The sequence below is a fragment of the Aythya marila genome (assembly GCF_965140915.1).
Source record: "Aythya marila genome assembly, chromosome: 5".
NCBI classification, from domain to species: domain Eukaryota; kingdom Metazoa; phylum Chordata; class Aves; order Anseriformes; family Anatidae; genus Aythya; species Aythya marila.
In genome coordinates, this window is record NC_139046.1 from 8,585,289 (window position 1) to 8,604,749 (window position 19,461).

The 19,461-nt window shown below is 43.8% G+C and overlaps 1 protein-coding gene across 7 annotated transcripts; it reads left to right on the plus strand.

Moving 5' to 3' along the window:
• The first annotated feature begins 9,898 nt into the window (after window positions 1-9,898).
• CDCA4 (cell division cycle associated 4) lies at window positions 9,899-17,886 on the plus strand. Of its 7 annotated transcripts, none has more exons than XM_082762289.1 (4): window positions 9,899-10,028; window positions 13,446-13,526; window positions 15,442-15,732; window positions 15,871-17,886. In XM_082762289.1, exons 2-4 carry the CDS (start codon window positions 13,488-13,490, stop codon window positions 16,624-16,626), a joined length of 1,086 nt encoding a protein of 361 aa, XP_082618415.1. In that variant the 5' UTR covers window positions 9,899-10,028; window positions 13,446-13,487; the 3' UTR covers window positions 16,627-17,886. The 7 variants fall into 7 exon arrangements, with proteins under 7 accessions (XP_082618415.1, XP_082618420.1, XP_082618416.1 ...); XM_082762290.1 differs by lacking the exon at window positions 9,899-10,028 and adding an exon at window positions 10,264-10,710; XM_082762294.1 differs by lacking the exon at window positions 15,442-15,732 and having other exon boundaries at window positions 9,908-10,028; window positions 15,871-17,884.
• Window positions 17,887-19,461: the final 1,575 nt, after the last annotated feature.

Here is a 19,461-nt window from a genome sequence, read left to right on the forward strand (position 1 = left end):
GGTTTTACTCTTGCTCCATCCTGTAAGAAATGCTCACAGATAATGAAGCAAAAACCAGCCGTTCAGGCAGATGAAAAGTCTGCTGAGGAGGGACGATAAGCTATGTGGTAAGAATTTCACAGAACATCATATTAATATCATCTACGCAAGCAACCGCAGGATAAGACTTCTTAGTACACCATGAAATGAGCCATCCTGTTTGGCAGCTTCAGTCTGTAACAGGGCCCATATACGATCATAAAGCATCCCCTGCATGTTCAAAGGTCTGTCTTGAAATACTTTCTTGAGGGAGGTGAAGAATCAAAGAGAAGAGATACTGTGGGAGAAGAGTGTTGTATGATATACAAAGTCCTGAAAAGCTTCCTAACCCTAGAGTCACAGATGTTCTGAACGAGTATGCAAATACCTGGGTGTTCAGAAAGTTACTTATAAATTCTTCAGTCTGAATCACAGTTCCCCATCTGTAAAATGGAACACTTCTTCCCTTGAGCATTGTCTGTCTTCTCTGTTTAAAGCACGGCCCCTTGCAGGGGATGCTAGAAGGAGCGAGCAGGTGTGCGTGGTGTGCGTGTTCCGTGTGTACTGCAGCGGGGCAGTGAACTGCGTGGAGGCGAATTTCAGCTACTGAAACACAAATTGTACTGAGTCAGCACTTTCAGGGGCAGCTTCAAAGCACTTTATTTGTTTCTATTTATTCCGGTCTCTAGGGGGAAAAAAGAAAAAAAAAAAAAAAAAAAAAAAAAAGCAGAATTTCGTTTAACTTATTTAACTTTGGCCCTTCTGCTAGTGACAAGGTTATTAGATCCTTGGGGATTTCACTGGGATTGGTCCTCAATGAGATATTTTAGGGTTTGGAGGAGTTTTGTTGCCTCCAGAGTGTAAGATTAAGTTAACAAAACAGATCCAGAGAATTGACTTCTAGACTGGAAACACTTAAGGCCAAGTGCTTGCAAGGCTTATGGTTGCTGTGGCGTTACAAGACTGAAATCAGCCAGTAATGCTAAGAGCATTTGCGGTTGCAGCTTTTGCACATAGCAGGCTGCTGCTGATAATCTTTCAAATCCTCGGTGCTTAGAGACTGTCCGTGTGGACACTGCTTCTCAAGCTCTTCTTTTCCTGGCAAAGAATTTGCAGGTTGGGAAGCACTTCCTTGATGCCAGATTTCTGGAGTAGGTGAGCCTCTGACAGCCTGAAACACTTGAGGCAACAGCACGGTCATTTACCTATTTGATTAATTTAGGGTAGCTTTCTCCCTTTCTTAATTACTGTTGAGGACAAGACTGGGCTCACACTACCCACTACAGGTAGTTTTTATTATTGTATGTTTGACATTTATCAGTGACTTGACAATATGTTGGATAAAGGACATTGGATAGGGTATTAAAGAAAATGCTGTAATTTTCCATTTAGCTGCATTTATGGTTCCTGTATATCTCTAATTCTTTTTTTTTTTTTTTTTTTTTTTTTTTTTTTTCAAATTTTTCCTAGACAAAATAGGGTTTATAAGAATTGATTGTCCACAGCTCTTGATGGAGTGGTGTGCTTACCTGCACCACTTGCAGTAATAGCTCCACAAAAGCAGAATTCAGAGAAGTGTGATCCCAGAGCTCAGCAAGGGGCCTTCTCTAATGAGAGGCTGTGGGCCCTGTGTGCTTTATCCAAGGACCAGTCACTCCAGAAACATTAAATCTTTGTATTTTTGTTTTCTTATCATTCAGTTTCAGATACCAGAACCTCTTCTTAGTCAAATTCCATGACGGGAAATAACACTGTACAAGGAAAAATCCCAGAAAACCATCATTTTCTCTGGAGATACTGAAAACCATTAAAAATAACTCCACACAAAGTAAAACCAAAGCTCTGAAACCAGCCCTCTTGCCCTGAAGGTTGTGGATAACAGAATGTGCATCTGAAGTTTTTTTGACTTTAAACATCCAGGATTTGAAGGAAACATTTTCTGATGTAGAAAAGTAGCTTGTGTGTATGCTTACATCATGTGAAACAATATTAACATATAATCCTGATTTGTCTGCGTTTCAGTATCGTATGTCTCATTGACTAATATGAAGAAAAGCTTTTACGAAAGCAATGTATCGCTCAAATTGTCAACCCATAGTCACATAGAGATCGTGAGTGCACTGCCTCTATTATGAACCATGCAACAGAAGTTTCTGAGTTCAGAAATGGCACAGAGAGGTTAATTCTCCTTTTTTTTTCCTATACTTCCAGGCTCTGTTCTGGATAAATATAATGTGTTTTCCAGTGTAATTCAAGCCCTGATCCTTTTAAGGCACGGGATTCCCGGAGTTTAAAGTAGGCACAAGAGGGCACCAGACTCTAGCCTATCTGTCCTCCTGCCGTCCTGGACTTCACGGTGGGAGGAAAAAAACATTCTCTCAAGCTCGCAGCCTGTAATCATAAATTTTTAAGACTTCGTGCTGCTAGGTAAACCACTCCGTACACATGAGTGTCTGTGCCTGTGTGCTTTCAGGCTCGTCACGCAGATAGCTGTTTAAGCAGACGCAAGGTTGGGTTACGATGTTTACCCAGCTACGGCAGAAACACACAACCTTTTTCAAATGGTGCCTGTGAGAAGAAAGAAAACCAAGTAGCATAAAACAGAACTGAAAACAAACAAGAAAAGTCATGCAGAGGAAAGGACAGAGCCAGTTCCCTTGTGTCACGCAATAAAACTTTGAGGGTGCCGGAGCTCGCCAGGATCTACCCGTGATTTCCTGGAGAGGATGTCAGTGACGGGGGAAACCACCCCAGGCATTCAGTTGAGCCAGGCAGTGCAGCATCTAAACACCACACAAATACTACATAATTCTTCCAGGAGCCCCTCTCAGCCTCCCTACCCGGGCAAACCCCTCTCACATTGTCCTGCTTCTACTCGCTGCAGCTCCCGTGACTTTATCACAAGTCCATTGGCCCTCGGTGCTATTTGTTAGTCACATTAAGTAAGGCCAATTAAACAGTTATTCTTCTGCTAACATCAGGCATTTTGAAATGATTGCTGGGAAACCGCTGGCCACCGGTAGAGCAGCAGGCGACACGAGTTAACATTCCTTCATTGCCACAGAAGCCAAGGCTGTCATCCCATCAAGGCACAGGACCCAGAGCAGAGAATGAGGCTCGCTCACAGCCTGTTATCTATGTTCATGCTCACGCTCCTAACTGGGTTAACCCTTTAACCAGATAAGTCAGACAGACATTAACAATCCTTCCCTTAAGGGGAAAAAATATATATTACTTTTTAATAGCACATTTCATGCCCTAGTTTATCTACTTTTTATGCTTATTTTCAGATACCCTCCCTGAACTATAATTGCTGTCTTTGGACACATATATTTACAACATATTTTTTCTTATGGACTGTAATTCGGATAAGTCACCATCAAATCAACATCAGCAATAGCTTGTGGATATGGCATCTTTTACAGTTTAACCTATCAATTCATCAGACTCTAAAACAAAATTTGGAAACAATCCAAGCACTCCAATGTGCTACCACTGCCTTCATTTACTCTTCCAGGGAGCACACAGGGCCAATTTCACTTGCAGATAAACTGTTATTTCCACACCAGCTTATCCACTGTTCTCTTACCTATGCCAAATTCTATTTTCCTTATCAGAAGTGGTGGGTCAGAGGAAAATCCCGTTTCTGTTTTGGAAAATGTAAAACAACTAATGCTGTCAACAGTTTGTTGCTGAAGTCTCAGTTGGCACAATTAAGTGACTGTGGAAGAAAGTCCGTGTTTTGATTTTTTTTTTTTCTACTTCCCTCCCCTAGTTTTCATGGTCCAAATTCTTCACAGCTATAAAGAAAAATTAGAAACAAACAACTGGCCTAGATATTCTAAAAGAAATGTGTTAGCTTTATCCATGCTTTCAAATTATAACTCCCCAGTTTGCCACTACTGCAGAAATTCGTTTCCAGTTGATATTGTAATTTTCAGGGACACAACTTCTTGAAATAGCACAATGCCTTCCAAAAGGCTGATTTCAGGACAAAAACACTGCGAAATCAAAAGATGCAGAACAGCAAAGTTATAAGCCTCACATACAGACCAAAAGATCTCAAAGCTATACTCTAACGTATGTTCAAGGATATACGAAAAAGGAATTATTCATTAACTTCTTCAGCTTGCAACCGCTTCAGGCTATTTTGTTCTTACAGTATCTGCAGTTTTCAAAGGGAGGTAGAGCTGGTGAAGAAGAAAAGATCTTCGTATGCACAGCACAAACACATCATCAGAAGCAGACTAACTCCCGAGAAGAAAATATGGTACTTAGCTTGCTGCAAAGACAGGAATACCTTGTGTAGTGACAGGCTGCACATGTTTTATGAGCTTGTGGGTGCTATTTAATAGTAGATGCTTAGTTGCTATAGCAACTGTCATACCCTATGGTATTTATGCTTAGGTATGGAACACATATTTAAGCAGCACCAGACAACATGGCATTCAGGTGTCCAAGCTGTGTGTTTAAAAGAAAATCCCCGTTATGAAGCAAATAGGTGTGTTCCTTCAGTTGTTGGAAAATCTTTCTAACGTAACACTTGTACAACAAGAAAACTAGATTGTCCCTTATAAACACGGCACAGAGCTCCCACGATGATTTAGAAGAGGGCTTAGACACTTAAAGTAAAACCCCAAACAATGTTCAGCACTTTAAAACCCATCTTTGCAGACTGCCCCTGCGTATCTTGGAGACTTCTGCCGTTTGGTACAGAGCACTGAGCTTTGCCACTAGAGTTTCCTATCGCAGTATTACTGATCCTGTAGGTATTGCTTTACAAGTCCGAACTAAATGTTGTATCGTCTGCACTTTGTTCCTACCACAGATGTCCTACCACCATCACGAAGCCTCATACTGGTTTCTGTCCCCCGCCTGCCAGTGCACATGTGCATTATTTGTGTTTTCATGGCTGGGGTTTCTCAAGCACAGTTTGTAGTCCCTTCAGCTTTTGTAGTTTTGCGTATCACCCACCACTGAGAACACTTCCTCTGAATCCGCTGACAGATGCAAATCTTGCTTGGAAACATTATTTATATTTTTATTTTGTCACATCCTGGTGGCTGAGGACCACTGGCGGATACTGTAATACGAAGGCACTTGTTCTTTCAGGCCTTTTTGACCAGCAGAGGAAACTGATGGTCTGTAACTCCTGTAGTTGTGTCTGAAGGGTCCTTGACTCCAACATGAGTTAGCAAGGCAGGCTAAAAGGGTCTGCAGACTAGTACAAGCCCATCTGCTTTCCTGTGTCCTGTATCTACTACACTTCCTGCAGTCTAAATATATTAATACCTCTTCTTACCAGTTTATTATCAGTTCCATAAAGCTACTAGCTGATAAACTGTAGCGGTGGTTTTAGCACATGGGGTTTCTCAGCCAGAACATGTTCATTCTCTGCTCACTTCTTAGCTCAAGTCACCCCTAATCCCTAGTGGCCTCCTAGCAGATAGATCAGATACCTACAGCCCTAAAACCAAAGGCCTGAAGCTGGTGACCTGAGGCAAACTTCTGCCTCGGGATGGCTTTCGCTAGCACTGCCAGCCGTGCACCCTCCCTCCCGTCACCTGCCTACTCCAGCTCTTCAGTTGCTCAACAGCTGAGCCAACGCTGTCAGAAAACTGCTGCCACATTCAGACGTTCATGAGCTGGTGTGTGCATCAGCGGGTGTGATGAGTGCTGACTGCTCTTCTCATTTGTGAGCCGCTAACACTTGAAGCCAGTGTCCCTGCCACCCAGCATGAAGCTACATTTAGCCCACAAATGCACAGCTCAGGAATATTCTCCTCCTCCTCCTCTTCCTCACTCCATATGAACGCGGTGGTTTGTTTTACAGGCACCAGATGCCTGCTGTCCTTTGTTCTACCCCCCCTTCAACTAGGGCTAACAGCCTTCCCAGGCTCAGAGCCCTGAAGAAGCTTGCCCTTGCTGAACTTTCAGCGACATTTTGTGGTCTGCACGTTAACACGTTGCATTAATACAAAAACACTTTCTCCTAAATTCCGTGTGCTGTGACTGCAGGCTGCGTGTGACGAGGTTGCATCCTGTCTCTGGCTTGCAGGGCCCAGCTGAGCTGCTACAACAGGCTTACTTCTTAGGGAGCAGCCACACTTAATTACCTCCTTTAGCCTTCCTTCCATCTGCTCCTGGATTTTTAGGCAGTGCTCTGCTGCAGGAATGTGCTCGTCTGCAGAAGCACTCAGGACTGTTTCATAACGCTGCTCATTTCAAAGGTGGACAGAATCTGCCAGGTTGGACTTAAAGGAAACGGCACATTACAGCTGGGCCTCCTGCCCTGCTCCCGAGCCAAATTAAAAAGACAAACATAACTTAGGTGCTTTAATCAAACACTAATTACGAGAAAAACAATACAGGCTCGGAGCACGTCCACATCGTCTTCAGCAGGCAGAGGCAAGCAGGCGCCGTCCCTGCTCTGAAGCAGCCGGATCACAGCCAAAACTCTCCCCAAACACGCGGCCGTGCCGGTACAGCACGGAGCTTGAGCTCACACACCTTGCCTCCCCACAGCACTCGCTAGCCGGAGCACAGCACTGCTCTGACGACAGCCACGCGGCTTCCAGGCCAGGGCTGACTCACGTCTGCTTGGCTCACAGCAGTGGCAGCACAGCGCGAGCACACATTTTCCTGCTCTAAACTATTCGCCCAGCTTCAGAGCCCCCGGGGCCCTCGAAGAGAGACAGAAAACGCCGCAGACACGCAGCAGAGCGTAGTGGAAAATGCCTTGTTGTCAGCGCAGAATCGGTGCTGAGGCAGGGCTCAGTCCTATCTCTCTGAAACTATTTGTTTCAGAGCTTAAGCAACCTCCTGACTAATTTTCCTAACCTCTTTATCTGAGGGCTTGCAACCCGCTGGTTGAGAAACCCGGTGCTAAGCCTCGTACAAACACCTAGTGAGGGACAGTGCCTATCAGAGCAGATGAAACGCTCCCTCAGGGGGGCCTTTCCATGGGCTAGAAATAATACTGGTGCAGTGACCCGACAGCCAGAGAGGACCTTCACCCTACATATATTTCTGTTTCTTAATCACCTACATAATTGTTAACTGCATCGGCCCTTTAAAACTCTTTTAAAACCACCTTTTTTATATGTGTTTGTGATGTGGAAATATCATGGACTGAGATCCTTTACACAGCTCAAAACTGCACAAATAAGCTGGAAATCAAGCCTTTTTTTTTTTTTTTTTTTTTTTTTCTGTCTTTGAAAAGCACAGTTTCAGCCCTGCTCTCAGCCATGGAGTTCCTATTAATTTCTGCGGTTTTATAAACACTGTCCAACCCTAAACCAGCCTTCCCGTCACCGCCGACGTGTGAAAGTCTGGCCAGCTCAGCAGGGGCTGGGCGGCTCTCAGAAAGGAGCAGCAGAGCTCGGAGGCATCAAGCGCAGCCCAGCACGGGCTTGCTCCAGGAGGGGAGGAAGGAAGGGGGCTGGGAGGGAGGCAGCGGGTAGCGGCTGCCTCCAGACGAGCGAGCGTGGCACGCAGGTCACGCCACCCGGTACCAGCCAGCGCCAGAGGAAGAGGCAGGCTGGCGGCTCCCGGGAGAGCCGGCTCTCCGACAGAGCTGGCAGGCTGGGGAGAGCCAGGGCCAGTTGCCAGCAGGGCTCTCTGGCAGCCGCAGCTGCTCGGCCACGGGGGCAGAGGCATGGCTGGAGCCTGTGCACGCACGCAGCTCACGCAGAGGGAAGCCGGGTCTGTCCTCCAGACATGCCGAGCACAACTACCCAGTGCCCAGCCAAGGGAAGGGGGTCAGGGTAGCAGCTCCTCTTCAGCCAGCCCTCCTGATCTCAGGCAGGCAATCCCAAAGTAAAAAACCCCAGCCACGCTAAGGCCAGATCTGCACCTAGGCCCTGCTTGGAGAGTCTGAGGCGATGCCTGCTCCTGTCAAACCTGCTGCTTTCACACAAAAAGAGCACCCTCCCTGTTCCATCATTTCCTCGGTGGTGGTTACACTTCCATTAGTCTGCCGGTGCTTTTACACCCCCCCACGACGACCACTCTGAAGTTTTTGCCAGCTGCCAATCCACCTTCCTAGGAGAGATCTGCTGAGCTGGTTTGCATCATTTTCCTCCCTGTCGTCTGTGTTAGTCATCACACCAGCAAGCAGGTCGCTCTGCAGCCTCTCACCAGGTGCAACGTCTCTCATTTCTCCAGCAGCTTCGAGCACATATGCTAAATACCTTTTGATTTTAAAGTCTCCTGCCATTCCAGACCAGTAAAATAACCCCCTCCTCCTTTTTTTTTTTTTTTTTTTTTTTTTTTTTTAATACAGTTGTTGTTCTAATTCCAGTTTCCCCTACCAGATTGCTCTGCAGACATTTCTCTTCTGGTTTTGCTCTGTGCTTTGTCTCCAGAACTCATAACTTAGGCATCAGTTCTGCTTTTGCTTGCAGATTACCTTATCTGCAAAGGTTTCATGTGCTGGGATAAATTTCTCAAGATATAAATGCCTGTTTAGGAAACTAACATCTTTTCACCTGTTCTTTTTCAGCCTGGTGTTAACATTTCATTTTCTGAAAACAGTAGGTGGATGAAAAACCTTAGCATGTAGTTAAAATTTGATCATTCCCTTTATCACATTGTGGTTACAATTCAATTATTTTCTTTATAACGTTATTTAAGCCCCATCAGAGATTGTTTGCTTTCTAGTAAATACTTTGGGCTGTGTTGTTTTACATCAGTTTGTCCAGATTTTTCAATTTTGACTTGTCAAGTTTTGTTTCTCACATACATGAAATGTGAGAGTTGTTTTTTTTTTTCTCCTGAGAATAATCAAGTCTTGTCATACCCCGACTAAGAACTCAGTTTTCTCATTTTTTCAAAGATTTTTTTTTTCAAAGACAGTGTTGAGAACCCTTAACAATTTTCTGATTAAACTGGTCAATCAGAAACTGTAATGATTGTAGCGTTTCTGAGCAATCTCATTTCATTTCACTGGTTCTTCATGTGTTTCACTGAGTAGTTTATGGGGGAAAAGAATGTCAAGACTGTAGCTAAGAGGGAAAAATAAAGTAAGGAGAGGGGACTTGTGGACCTTACTTATATAGATGATGCTATTGCCTCTGTACTTTCCTAGCACTGATCCTGCACAGGATTTGCTGTGAGATTACCTATTTGAATTCATTGCAGCTAATCTAGAAAAAGTCAGTGTCAAGCTGAAGAACGCAGAACATTGTTTTTGTGGTGTTGTTCTTTCAAAGCCTTTATTTGCAATTTATACTTTTGCACCGCGATGCCACGAGGAGCACCATGCAAGAAACCATAAAAAAGGGGGCAACACTGCGCTTCATAACCTACTTGTCTCACCCCAAAACCTGATCTCACTTCGCTATGCAGATGCTATTTGCTGTTGCTGTCTTATACGCGGCTCCAGCCCTCTGTTGTCTCCCAGCCTTGCCCTCCGGGCTCAGTTTGCGCTCCCCCCCCCGCTCTCCTGCTTCCACCCCGGGGCCAGCAGGGGCTGTGTGTGTGCCGGAGGCAGCAGCTGGAGCCGGGACCAGCCGGCCTCCCCCCCGCCGGCCGCCCCGCAGCGCTGGGGACACGCTAAGTGCTTGCAGCTGTGCGGCAGCGCCGAGCTGAGGCGGCCAAGCCCGGCGGGCTCGGGGCGGAGGCCGCAGCTTTTGGGGGCAGCGGGGACTTTTTATCCCCCTCCTTAAACCCCAAAGGAAGCGGCCTCACAGCCCGGGCAGGAAATGCCACGAGCCTTGCTCACGGAGCCAGCGGGCTCGGGGCACCCCCGACGACCCTGACGGGGGCTCCTCCGCCGCCGCCCCTCTGAGGGCCGGCCGCCATGGCAACGGGGGTGGAGGGGGGGGGTAGGGGCAGGCCCGCCCCGGGCGCCTTTGTGGGCTCCGACACTAAGATGGCGGGCGGGAGGGGGGCGGGGCCGGGCGCCGCGCTGGGCTCCGCCCGCTCCCTCCAGCGCGGAGCCGTGGCTGAGGCGGGAGCCGGGCTTCCTGCGCTGGGAAGGCGGCGGTCACGGCACCGGCGGCGGGGTGGTGAGTGTGTGGGGGGGAACCGAGCTGAACCGGGCTTGTGGGGCCGTAGGGCTGCCTGAGTTTCCCTCAGGGGGCTCCGCTGGGGGCCGAGCCCCGTGCGCGGAGCCGCTGTGGGCGGGAGGCGGCGGGGGACGGAGCCGCTTCAAAATGGCGGCTGCGCGGGGCGGGCGGGAACGGCCGTTGGCGGTGACGGGCGGGGAGCGAAGCGGGACCGGGACCGGGACCGGGCCCTGAGGAGCCGCGCGGTGCCCGCTTCCCCCCTCCTCCGCCCGGCCCCTGCCTCAGCCCGGGGCTCGCTCCCCGCCCCGCCGGTCCCGCCTCTCGCCGCCGGTGCCAGCCCCCTGCCTCCTCCTTCCCTCCCTCCTTCCCTCCCTCAGCCTCCTGGCTTCTCCTCGCCTCCCTTCCCGCAGCCCCCCCGGGGGCTGGCGAGCTGCCCCCCCGAGCCCTCCGGGGGCTGCCGTGCTCGGGTCTTTGTCCCCGGTGCTGGCCCTGGCAGCCCCCGCGGTGCCCGCAGCCCTCCCTCAGAGCCAGGCGCCGCCATCTGCGCCCCGGGGAGGCCGGAGCTTGGCTTTTCTTCTGCTCCTCAGCTTTATGCGCGGTTTTGGTGCCTTGCCACGGCTGTTGGCGAAGGGCGGTTTTGAATTCGGGGGACTGAATCCTAAAATTTGGTGCCAAGGAGAAGGTACAATGCCTATCTTCATATTAGTAAAAAAAAAGGAAAAAAAAAAAAAAAAAACTGCCTTGCTTAATCAAACCTCCAGCACTTGGCTTAGCTAGTCCTAGTCTGCTTCCACCCACGGACAAGCAGCGCTAGGATCTCCTTCCTATCTTCTCTGTGAGCCCAACTGTTAGCAAACGCCTTTTTTTTTAACCAAATGCCTTGTTTTTAACCACCTGAATATGTGTTTTGCAGCATTTGCTACCTGAATTTGAATAGAATGTGGATCTGGAGTATGTAAGCTGATGCTCTAGTAGGAGCTGGATCAAATTTCAGGCACCTTATTTGTAAAACAGACCAGGAATTTGTCATAATCTCCGAAGCAACATTTTTAGTGAATTGCATAATACCGTGCTACTATTCCAAAAAAGAAAAAGAATCCCATGCAAATCCCCTTGTTTTCGGACTGTTATTTTACGGATAGCTGTTGTCTCCTTGACAACTTCTTTCATACAGCTGTTTCAAACAACAGTTAAGGTTTGGACACGCTAGGTTTGGGCTCGTGGCACTCGGTTAGCAGCAGCAGAAGGGAGAGGATACAGCTAGTCCAGGTACTGCCTCTTGGACAGAGGCAAACGCTGCTTGAAATTACTGGGGGATTTTGAATGCTTTGCCTCAAAAGCAGCAGCAATCTTGCAGTCACGTACCAAGAAGTTTTACACAGCAGCTTGAACCTTTTGAGTACGTTAATAAATAAATTAACAGAGAGAAACATGCTTAACATTTGTATTAATTAGGTTTTAAAGTTAGCGTTCTCTTGAGATGAGTAGTTATTGGTGATTGCCCAGAGAAGTCTTGGAGAGGTCGTTTATTTGTAACGTTTTAATTGAATCTGATAATGGCTGTAAAAGTATTTTTTTATTTTATTGTTCTGAGACACACTGATATGACAAGTTAATAGAATCTGAAGAAACAGTTGCTATGATGGCCAAATTCGTTAATATTTTTATGCTAACAGAAGTTCCACGTGGTTTGTTTATTGCTCTAGGGAAGAACCTAGAATCACACACAGCACGTCTTACACACTCACGTTGCATGGGAAAACTCCTTCCTTCTTCAGTATGTTAATAGATTACAGACTGGACTGGTCTGCCAGCGTCTCCCATGTCTTTTAGTTTGTGGATATGAAGATAATGTTTTTTTTACTTGTGTGCTCCCATCAGCAGTCTCCCCCTGTGTCAGTCTACTATTCTGAGAGGCAAACGGAGAAAGGTGCTTCCTTAAAAATTGTCACGTATCCAAAATAGCTCTGGAAAACCTCCTTTGTTTATTGTTCCCATGACTGCATCATCTTTACCTGCACGTTTGTTGTTCTGTAAGAAAGTTTACAGCCATGTCACCTACCCTGAGCCAAAAGTGTGTCTGGCAGGGGTTTAGGGATTCAAATGCTCACAGGCTCTTAGTGTACTTCTTTTATAGAATGGGCTGAGAGTATACCCCGGGAGCAAAAACTTCAGAACTTTAATAGCATAATCAGGTGTTTGGTAGAAATAAGGAATACTTACTCAATCTCTGTCACTGGAGTGGTAGTTGAGATGCCTCATGACCCTGTCTTGGATGTTGGTGTGAGCTCAGTCTGTGAAAGAGAATTAGTTGGTTGAAATACAGTTCGTATGGCAGGACAGCATTTTAGTCTGAATATTTTGGGATTGAGTCAAAAGGTTTTGGCTCGAGAGTGTTTAAGGTGGCTTTTTTGATGTGGTGTTTTAATAAGTATGCTGTTTCTGGAGAAAAATGAATGCTTTTTTTCTGCCAGAAAAAAGGCCTTTGTCAACTATCTACCCCCTCCCCAATTTTCAGAGCAAGTGGTTTTCCAAAACCTTTAATTACCAACCACAACAGAAAACAAAGAAAGACGTGCATATGCGTCCAGTTAACTTATTTTTTTCTAGGTATGTACTTCAGCTGCAGACACTGAAGTGTCTTGTGCAGTACAGACATGCCTAGAAGAGTATCTGAGTTGTATTCATATTTTGTCTTACAGGGTTTTTGTAGCCGATTAAAACAACATTCTTTTTGGCTTTAGTAATTAAAGGAATTATTGCACGTACTCGATAGTTGTATTTGATATATCGGAATCTGTTTTGCCTTGGATGTCTTTTGAAAACGCAGCCTTTATAGCTCAAATAATTTCATTACTGTAATTGCTTTCATTATTGTCATCTTACAAAGTAAATCTGAGTCATAAAGTTTCTGTGTTACTGCTAAAGGAAAATCCTACCTGTCTTTGCTGTGTTTCAGTTTTATGTTTGTGCTCACATACTCTTTTTCTGTAGCTGCTAAAGGGATGTATGGTTTTCTACAACAAATGTGTAAACTGTATGCTTTTGTTATAAACTTTCTTCCAGTTTTTCTGAACGCTTAAGCTTTTAGATGATGGCTGAAGATATTGTTTGCTCTTTAAATGGCATCGGTACAGGGATAAGGGTGAGGCTGGTCCAAAGGTCGGGATGATAGCCTAGGACTTGGACTTAAATTGGCAGCTTCCTTCTCCTGTCGCAGATTTTGCATGTATTGTTCACAGATCACCTTTGTACTCTGGCTGTAAATTGCATTTAATCCAAATTTCTAGAAATACCGTGAGGATAGAGATACTGAAGCAATTGAAAGATAGGGGTGTATAAGTTTCTGACATGGGGAACTGTTTGGCTGTGCATCTCCTGTACTTGCCTGACGCCTTGCTTCCTGGTACTTGGTAGGTGCTGCCCTAACTGTTACTGTATGGACTCTTGCTCAGTAGCATGGGAGAAGAGGAAGGACTACATCAAACACAATTACTGGTACGTAGCTTTTTGCTCCTTAACGTGAAACAGTAATCCTCTAGTATTCTGAGCGGACTCAAAAATAGGGTGACAAAGAACCTGGTTTTTATGGTGTAAGATACTGACTAGAAGTAAATACTTTATTTATTATTATTATTTTTTTTAAAAAAAAGGAACGTTACAGTGAAATCTGTGAAATATTTAAGAATCCATATAAGGTTTTTTTTCTTTTTGCTTTGTCTTCTCCACTTGAGTGTGTGTGTGATGTATCTATGTTTTCAAGTTTTGTGATATATTCAGTTATTCCATTGAATAGCCATAGAATTGCCTTAGAAGGTATCTAAATGCCAAACAGTAAATGGTTGAAAACCAGGTTAATATTCCATTGAAGTTCTAATTATTCTTTCCAAGAGAAGAAGTTCAAATAAAAAGAAGCTTTAAACTCTGCACAGAATGTGTAAAGCTTAATAACATAATTAACGCTGTATGAACATCGGTCCCAAAAGATGTCTCCTGGAGGTTGTTCCACATAGGGTGTGTATGTGTACATACAAATGTGTATGAAAAATTAAATGGTGTATCCCCAGCTGTGAAGTTTGAAGGAATATCTAAAAGTCTAAAGGTTTGAAGGAATATCTAAAAGTAGAAACTTGGGTTGTTTTTAATGGGAATAATGCAGCTATGTTAAGTTACAGGAAACATTTTTGCAAAGAACTTCAAAAACATTTAATGTATTGATAGTCCTCTAATAGCTTTTAAGAAATCAGTTAAACATGGCCTTAAGATGAAGTTCCTGTATTCTGTATTATAGTCTCTGTATTATGATTTCTCCAGAATTTTGTACCTTCAGTGGAAAGAAGTCTCTCAGAGTCAGCAAATCCATCACAAGGTTAATTCACAGATACAGACAGCAGTGTAAGAAGTGTGATACAGGGTCAGTGTTTATGTAGCTACAATGTTATTCCCAGGTTTTCAGGGCAGATAACTTTGTAATGTAGGATGAAAGGAATAATGTAGTTGCACTTTGGTGGATTTTTACTGACTCTGAAAGAGATCTCTCTGAAAATATGGGGATCATTCAGTAGCAACCAAAAAAAAGTGAGGCAGAGGTTTGGGCTTACCAAGAGAAGTGGAATAAAAGACATTGCGATACTAATTGGGCTTTATCGGCTTTGAGCTGAAAAACGTCATTTTGATCAGGTCACTACATTAAAAATCCCCAAAAAGAGGAACCATAAGGGCAGAAGACTTGGAAAGGACATAAAATGTGCATAAATGTAAAGATTAGGTATTAGCTTTCATTTGCATCCTAGCTTTTATAAGAATAAAAGAAACAACATCCATTGTATTTACAAAAAAAAAAAAAAAGGTATTTCAAGAGATCAGCTGTAATACTTCACTCGTGTGGGGCACTATTGTAAAAGTGAATGCAATTCAGATGAAAATCTGGAGGCTAGTGCTTGAGATTCATACCTCGGCTAATTCAGCAAGTGATTTTTTTGGGTGGAAATAGTCTGAAGCCTTCATGCACCCCACTTACTTTTAGCTGGTGAACCTAAACTAGGAATACAGGAGTTTTGTTTTCTGTTAGTCAGCTGGGAAAGAAGTACATCCCATACGGAGGATGACTCTGCCTGTCCTTACTGGAATTGCACAATTCGTATTGGAATTGCACTGTTCAGTTACTCACTCGAGTAAGGGAACCTGAAAGACTGCTATAGACACCTCAGTTGAATGTATGAAGTTATATGGAAGAAATGGAGATGTTACACTCCAAGTAGCCAAAGTAACCTAACCTTTTCAAATATACTGTCGATGATATATGTTTTTTATTTTTTTTTTAAATGTTGCTCTGTTAGGCATGTTGGTGTTCTCCAGGGGTCAAATCTTTCAAAGATGGTGTGCCAGGTTGTATTTTTATTTCCAAAATTAGAGGCTAATCATGCCAGTAGAAACTCAGGAGGAGCGAGGAGAAACTGCCTCTCTGCTAGGTGAAAAACAGCCATTGAGATGTTCGCTTCTGTGCGAAGCAGTGGCTCCTGACTTCCATCAAGTTTGGAACTTAATGGGAACCAGGAGCTGGGAGCCTCTGCCTCTCTCAGATGCCACTCTCCGAAGCCATGACTCGTGGACCTGCTCACCCCTGGTTCCCGAATATCGTCTTTGGGATCCAGTCCATATGTTCCTGACCCCTGTTGTACCACACTGGCCATTCTATAACCTGGTATGACAATTCTGATGTTTATATCTTCAAAGAACTTGCTGTTCAAATTTAAGTTTTCTGTTTTAAGTCTCTTTTTTCCTCCTTTTGAGCTGTTTATGTTGTACAACAGGTTTTTTATTTATTTATTTATTTTAACAGGACACAATGTTTGTGCGAGGATTAAAGAGAAAATGTTTCGATGGCGAAGAAGATATTGAAGGAACTCTGGCTGGTATTAAGGCTATTCCTTCATACAATCTTCAGCGACAGTCACTTTTAGATATGTCCTTGGTTAAACTTCAGCTGTGTCACATGCTGGTTGAACCTAACCTTTGTCGTTCGGTACTTATAGCCAACACGGTACGCCAGATCCAAGAGGAAATGACCCAAGATGGGACTTGGCAGATGATAAATACACAGAGCACAGGCCAGGCATCTGTGGATCGTCTTGTTTCAACAGATATCCTCTGTCGCTCATCTAGGGAACAAGCTGAGGGAAAGCATGTTCCAGGTTACAGTACTTTCAGTAAAGACTTTGAGGGCGACCAGGCACAAGATAGTTCAGAAACGATGTCAACAGCCTCTTCAGTGCAAGCTCCGAGAAACCTGCCAAGTAATGTGTGGGAAATGGAGAATCCACAGGAAAACAAAGGAAACTTTCAAAAATCATTAGATCAAATATTTGAGACACTGGAGAACAAAACTCCTAATTCAGTGGAAGACCTCTTTTCAGAAGTTGACAACTCTTACTACGATCTTGATACTATGTTAACAGGCATGATGAGCAACACGAAAATGGGACACTGTGATGGGCTAGAATCATTTTCTTCTCCAACAACTACAACTTCTAGCTCTAATTGTAAATCTGATCTTAACGAGCTTGATCATATTGTGGAAATCCTTGTTGAATCCTGAAACTCCTTGTGTAGGAGAGAAAAATGTGTTAATGGAAAAAAGACTCAAGGAAAGCTATTTCCACAGTTTGCTCTATCAAATCTGCACGTGTATTTTACAAATATCTATATATTATATAGATATATATATTAAAAAAAGCACTTCATATTGCAAAATAGAGTTAACTCTTAAAGTTAACCTGCAACTTGTAGTGTAATAATCCAATTTCTTGTCCACTGAACTGTAAGAACATACGGTAAATGGTTAAGTATGGGGTCCAAGGCTTTCAAAATTGGGTTCCTTTTACCAATTTGCTTTAGCCTTTGATGGAGGACATGCTCACTGAAAGGAGGGGTGAGAGAATCCCTCCTTCTTACCCTTCTCCCAGTGAAAATGGTAATAAATAGAGAGAGAAGTTGGTCAGCTGTTTTCCTATTCTCCTCTAGTTTCTACTTTGTTACAGGACATAACTCCTACTATATCTGCTGCTTCTGATCTAAGTTGCTACATGGCTCTTAAAGAGCAGTATGCAATGGTTCTTGTTACTCTAGCTAGCTTATTCTGGGTTTTGCTACAATTTTTACTTTAAAAATAGTTTTAAAGTGTTTATTGGTGTTTAGATTTTTCCAGGTATTTTCCTAAAATATATTTTTACTACAGATGTTATGTCAGCTGCTAACTTAGCAACTTTTGATCATAACTGCAGTTGATGTATTTTTTAAAAGGTTTTCAAAAAGGGATGCTTTTTTACTGTGAGCTACCCAATGTAGTTCAGTAAAGTGTATGTAAATGTAAATATACGATTTTATACTTTACATTAAAATGTAAGAGCTGTTTTCATGAATCTGTTTTATAGAGTAGTACTTTACTAAATTGAGAATTGTACAATTATGCTTTTTATACCCCATATACTTGAGTATCATTAGAGGAAGAGCTCTGATCCAACTAGATACAATTAAATTTAATTCATTTCAGACCGTATTTTTTGTTAACTGCAAACCTAAATTACCTAGGTTTTTATTTATGTGTATTTATATGTAAATGTCATCAAGTGAATTGTTTATCACTGAAGTCTACCATCAAATATTTGTTTATATGGGATAACTATCTTGCACTAATTACTACAAAAAGTGTTACTAGCGGCCTTCAAATCTCAACTGGTATGTCTTGATGTCTTGTCATAATTAGTATGCTCCACTCTTACCAAGGGTTTCCTCTTGCCTTTTTTTTTTTTAATAACAAAAGATAATACAACATGGGATGGTGTTCTTTTCTTCAAGTACTCACATTTATTCTGGAGTGTGTATAATTAAGTATATTCCTATGAGACTTCTTTTTTTTGGGGGGAGGGGGAGGGGAGGGTAGAAGAAGTACAGTGTATGTTGATGTTACACCCCCCCCAAAAATGTACCTCCAAGCTCGTGCTGGGGAAGAGGCCTGAGCTAGCAGGGAGGTAGGCAGGGGGAAGATTGCTTGGTTTCTGGAATGTTTTAGTGTTGGCTGCGTGAGGGGAAGATAACCTCCAGTAACTTAGTTGTTTTCCATAGACTTGAATCAAGCAAGTCACTGAACATGAAAAGAGTACATTTCTGTGTCCGACAGACCGTGCTTTCCCTCAAGTGACCTTAATTACTACACACCATCTCTTCCAGGTTCTCGAACCCTCCTCCCCTTCTGGGGAGATGTTAAGGATGTTCAAGCATCACCTCCACAAAAGGCAAACGCTGAGCTTATGATTTCAAAAGTGCTTCAGAAGCTCTGGGGAAAAGCAACATTATTTTGATAAATTACTCAAACTTGATAGTTGAATACATGTTAATCCATATTTGCTGTAGTAGTTAAGCATTGCTTCCTCTATAGTTGATTAATAACTGTATTAGAGTGTGAAACACTATATAGACATTTGCAATTTCAGTCCTTATAATACGGCTAGACCAAAGAAACACAAAGTATTACTGGAAAACAATAGGACATCACCGATTGCTGGAAGGTGTGCTAGTACTCTATCATAATTCAGGAGGATGCAAACTGTCATACCTCATGGTGAAATAATAGTCTGTTTTCTTTGGCAGTGTTAGTGTCAGAGATTCCTTCCGAAGTTATAAGTCAGCAGGAAAATTTGCCTGACGCTTCTTTGCGTGTGGATAGATGTATTGAAATGGACAGCAGCTGCCTTAAGGTAAAGTAGCCAGGCAGTTTCCAAGTCTTCTAAATGGAACATTAGTGGTGAGTGGAACAAATACCTTCTGTACCTCTGGGAAATTGCCCAAAAGCTGCTCTGAACTGTGATGGTTCAAAACCCCTAGGTTTGAACAACTGAGTGTTCCCCTTCCCCCTCACATTTTTGTTAAATGTGAAGCTTCAAGTGTAAATATTTAAAATGCTCACCCCTTCCTCCTCAGTGTGCTTCAGCCTTCCTGTTAAAGGTAGGAGTTACTATAATTCGTTCATAACTCTTGCACTGTTGCACTGTGTATGTGTGTCCATGATCACACCAAACATCTAGACAGGAACATTCCTTTACTGGGGAAGCCATGCCCAGCTCAGAATAATTTGTAGAGACTACTTGGCTTAACTGGAAGGGTATTAGGCAAGCATGCATTTATGTAGTTAAGTATTTAAACAGGAATATATATCCTGTTTTATTATGTTCTTAAAACTTGTGCCAAAATGTATGTGCTCTTACACGTCTGATGTCTTGGCTCAAGTGTTCAGCAGGTATAAGAATTTGTATTGCTGAAACTTGCACAGTCACTCTGCAGATGTGTACTCGGAGCTGCTCTGACTGCAAGTCAGCGTACAACCTGCATGTCTCCCTGCTGCTTTTTTGCAGTGCCTCACACAAATTCTGCTGCT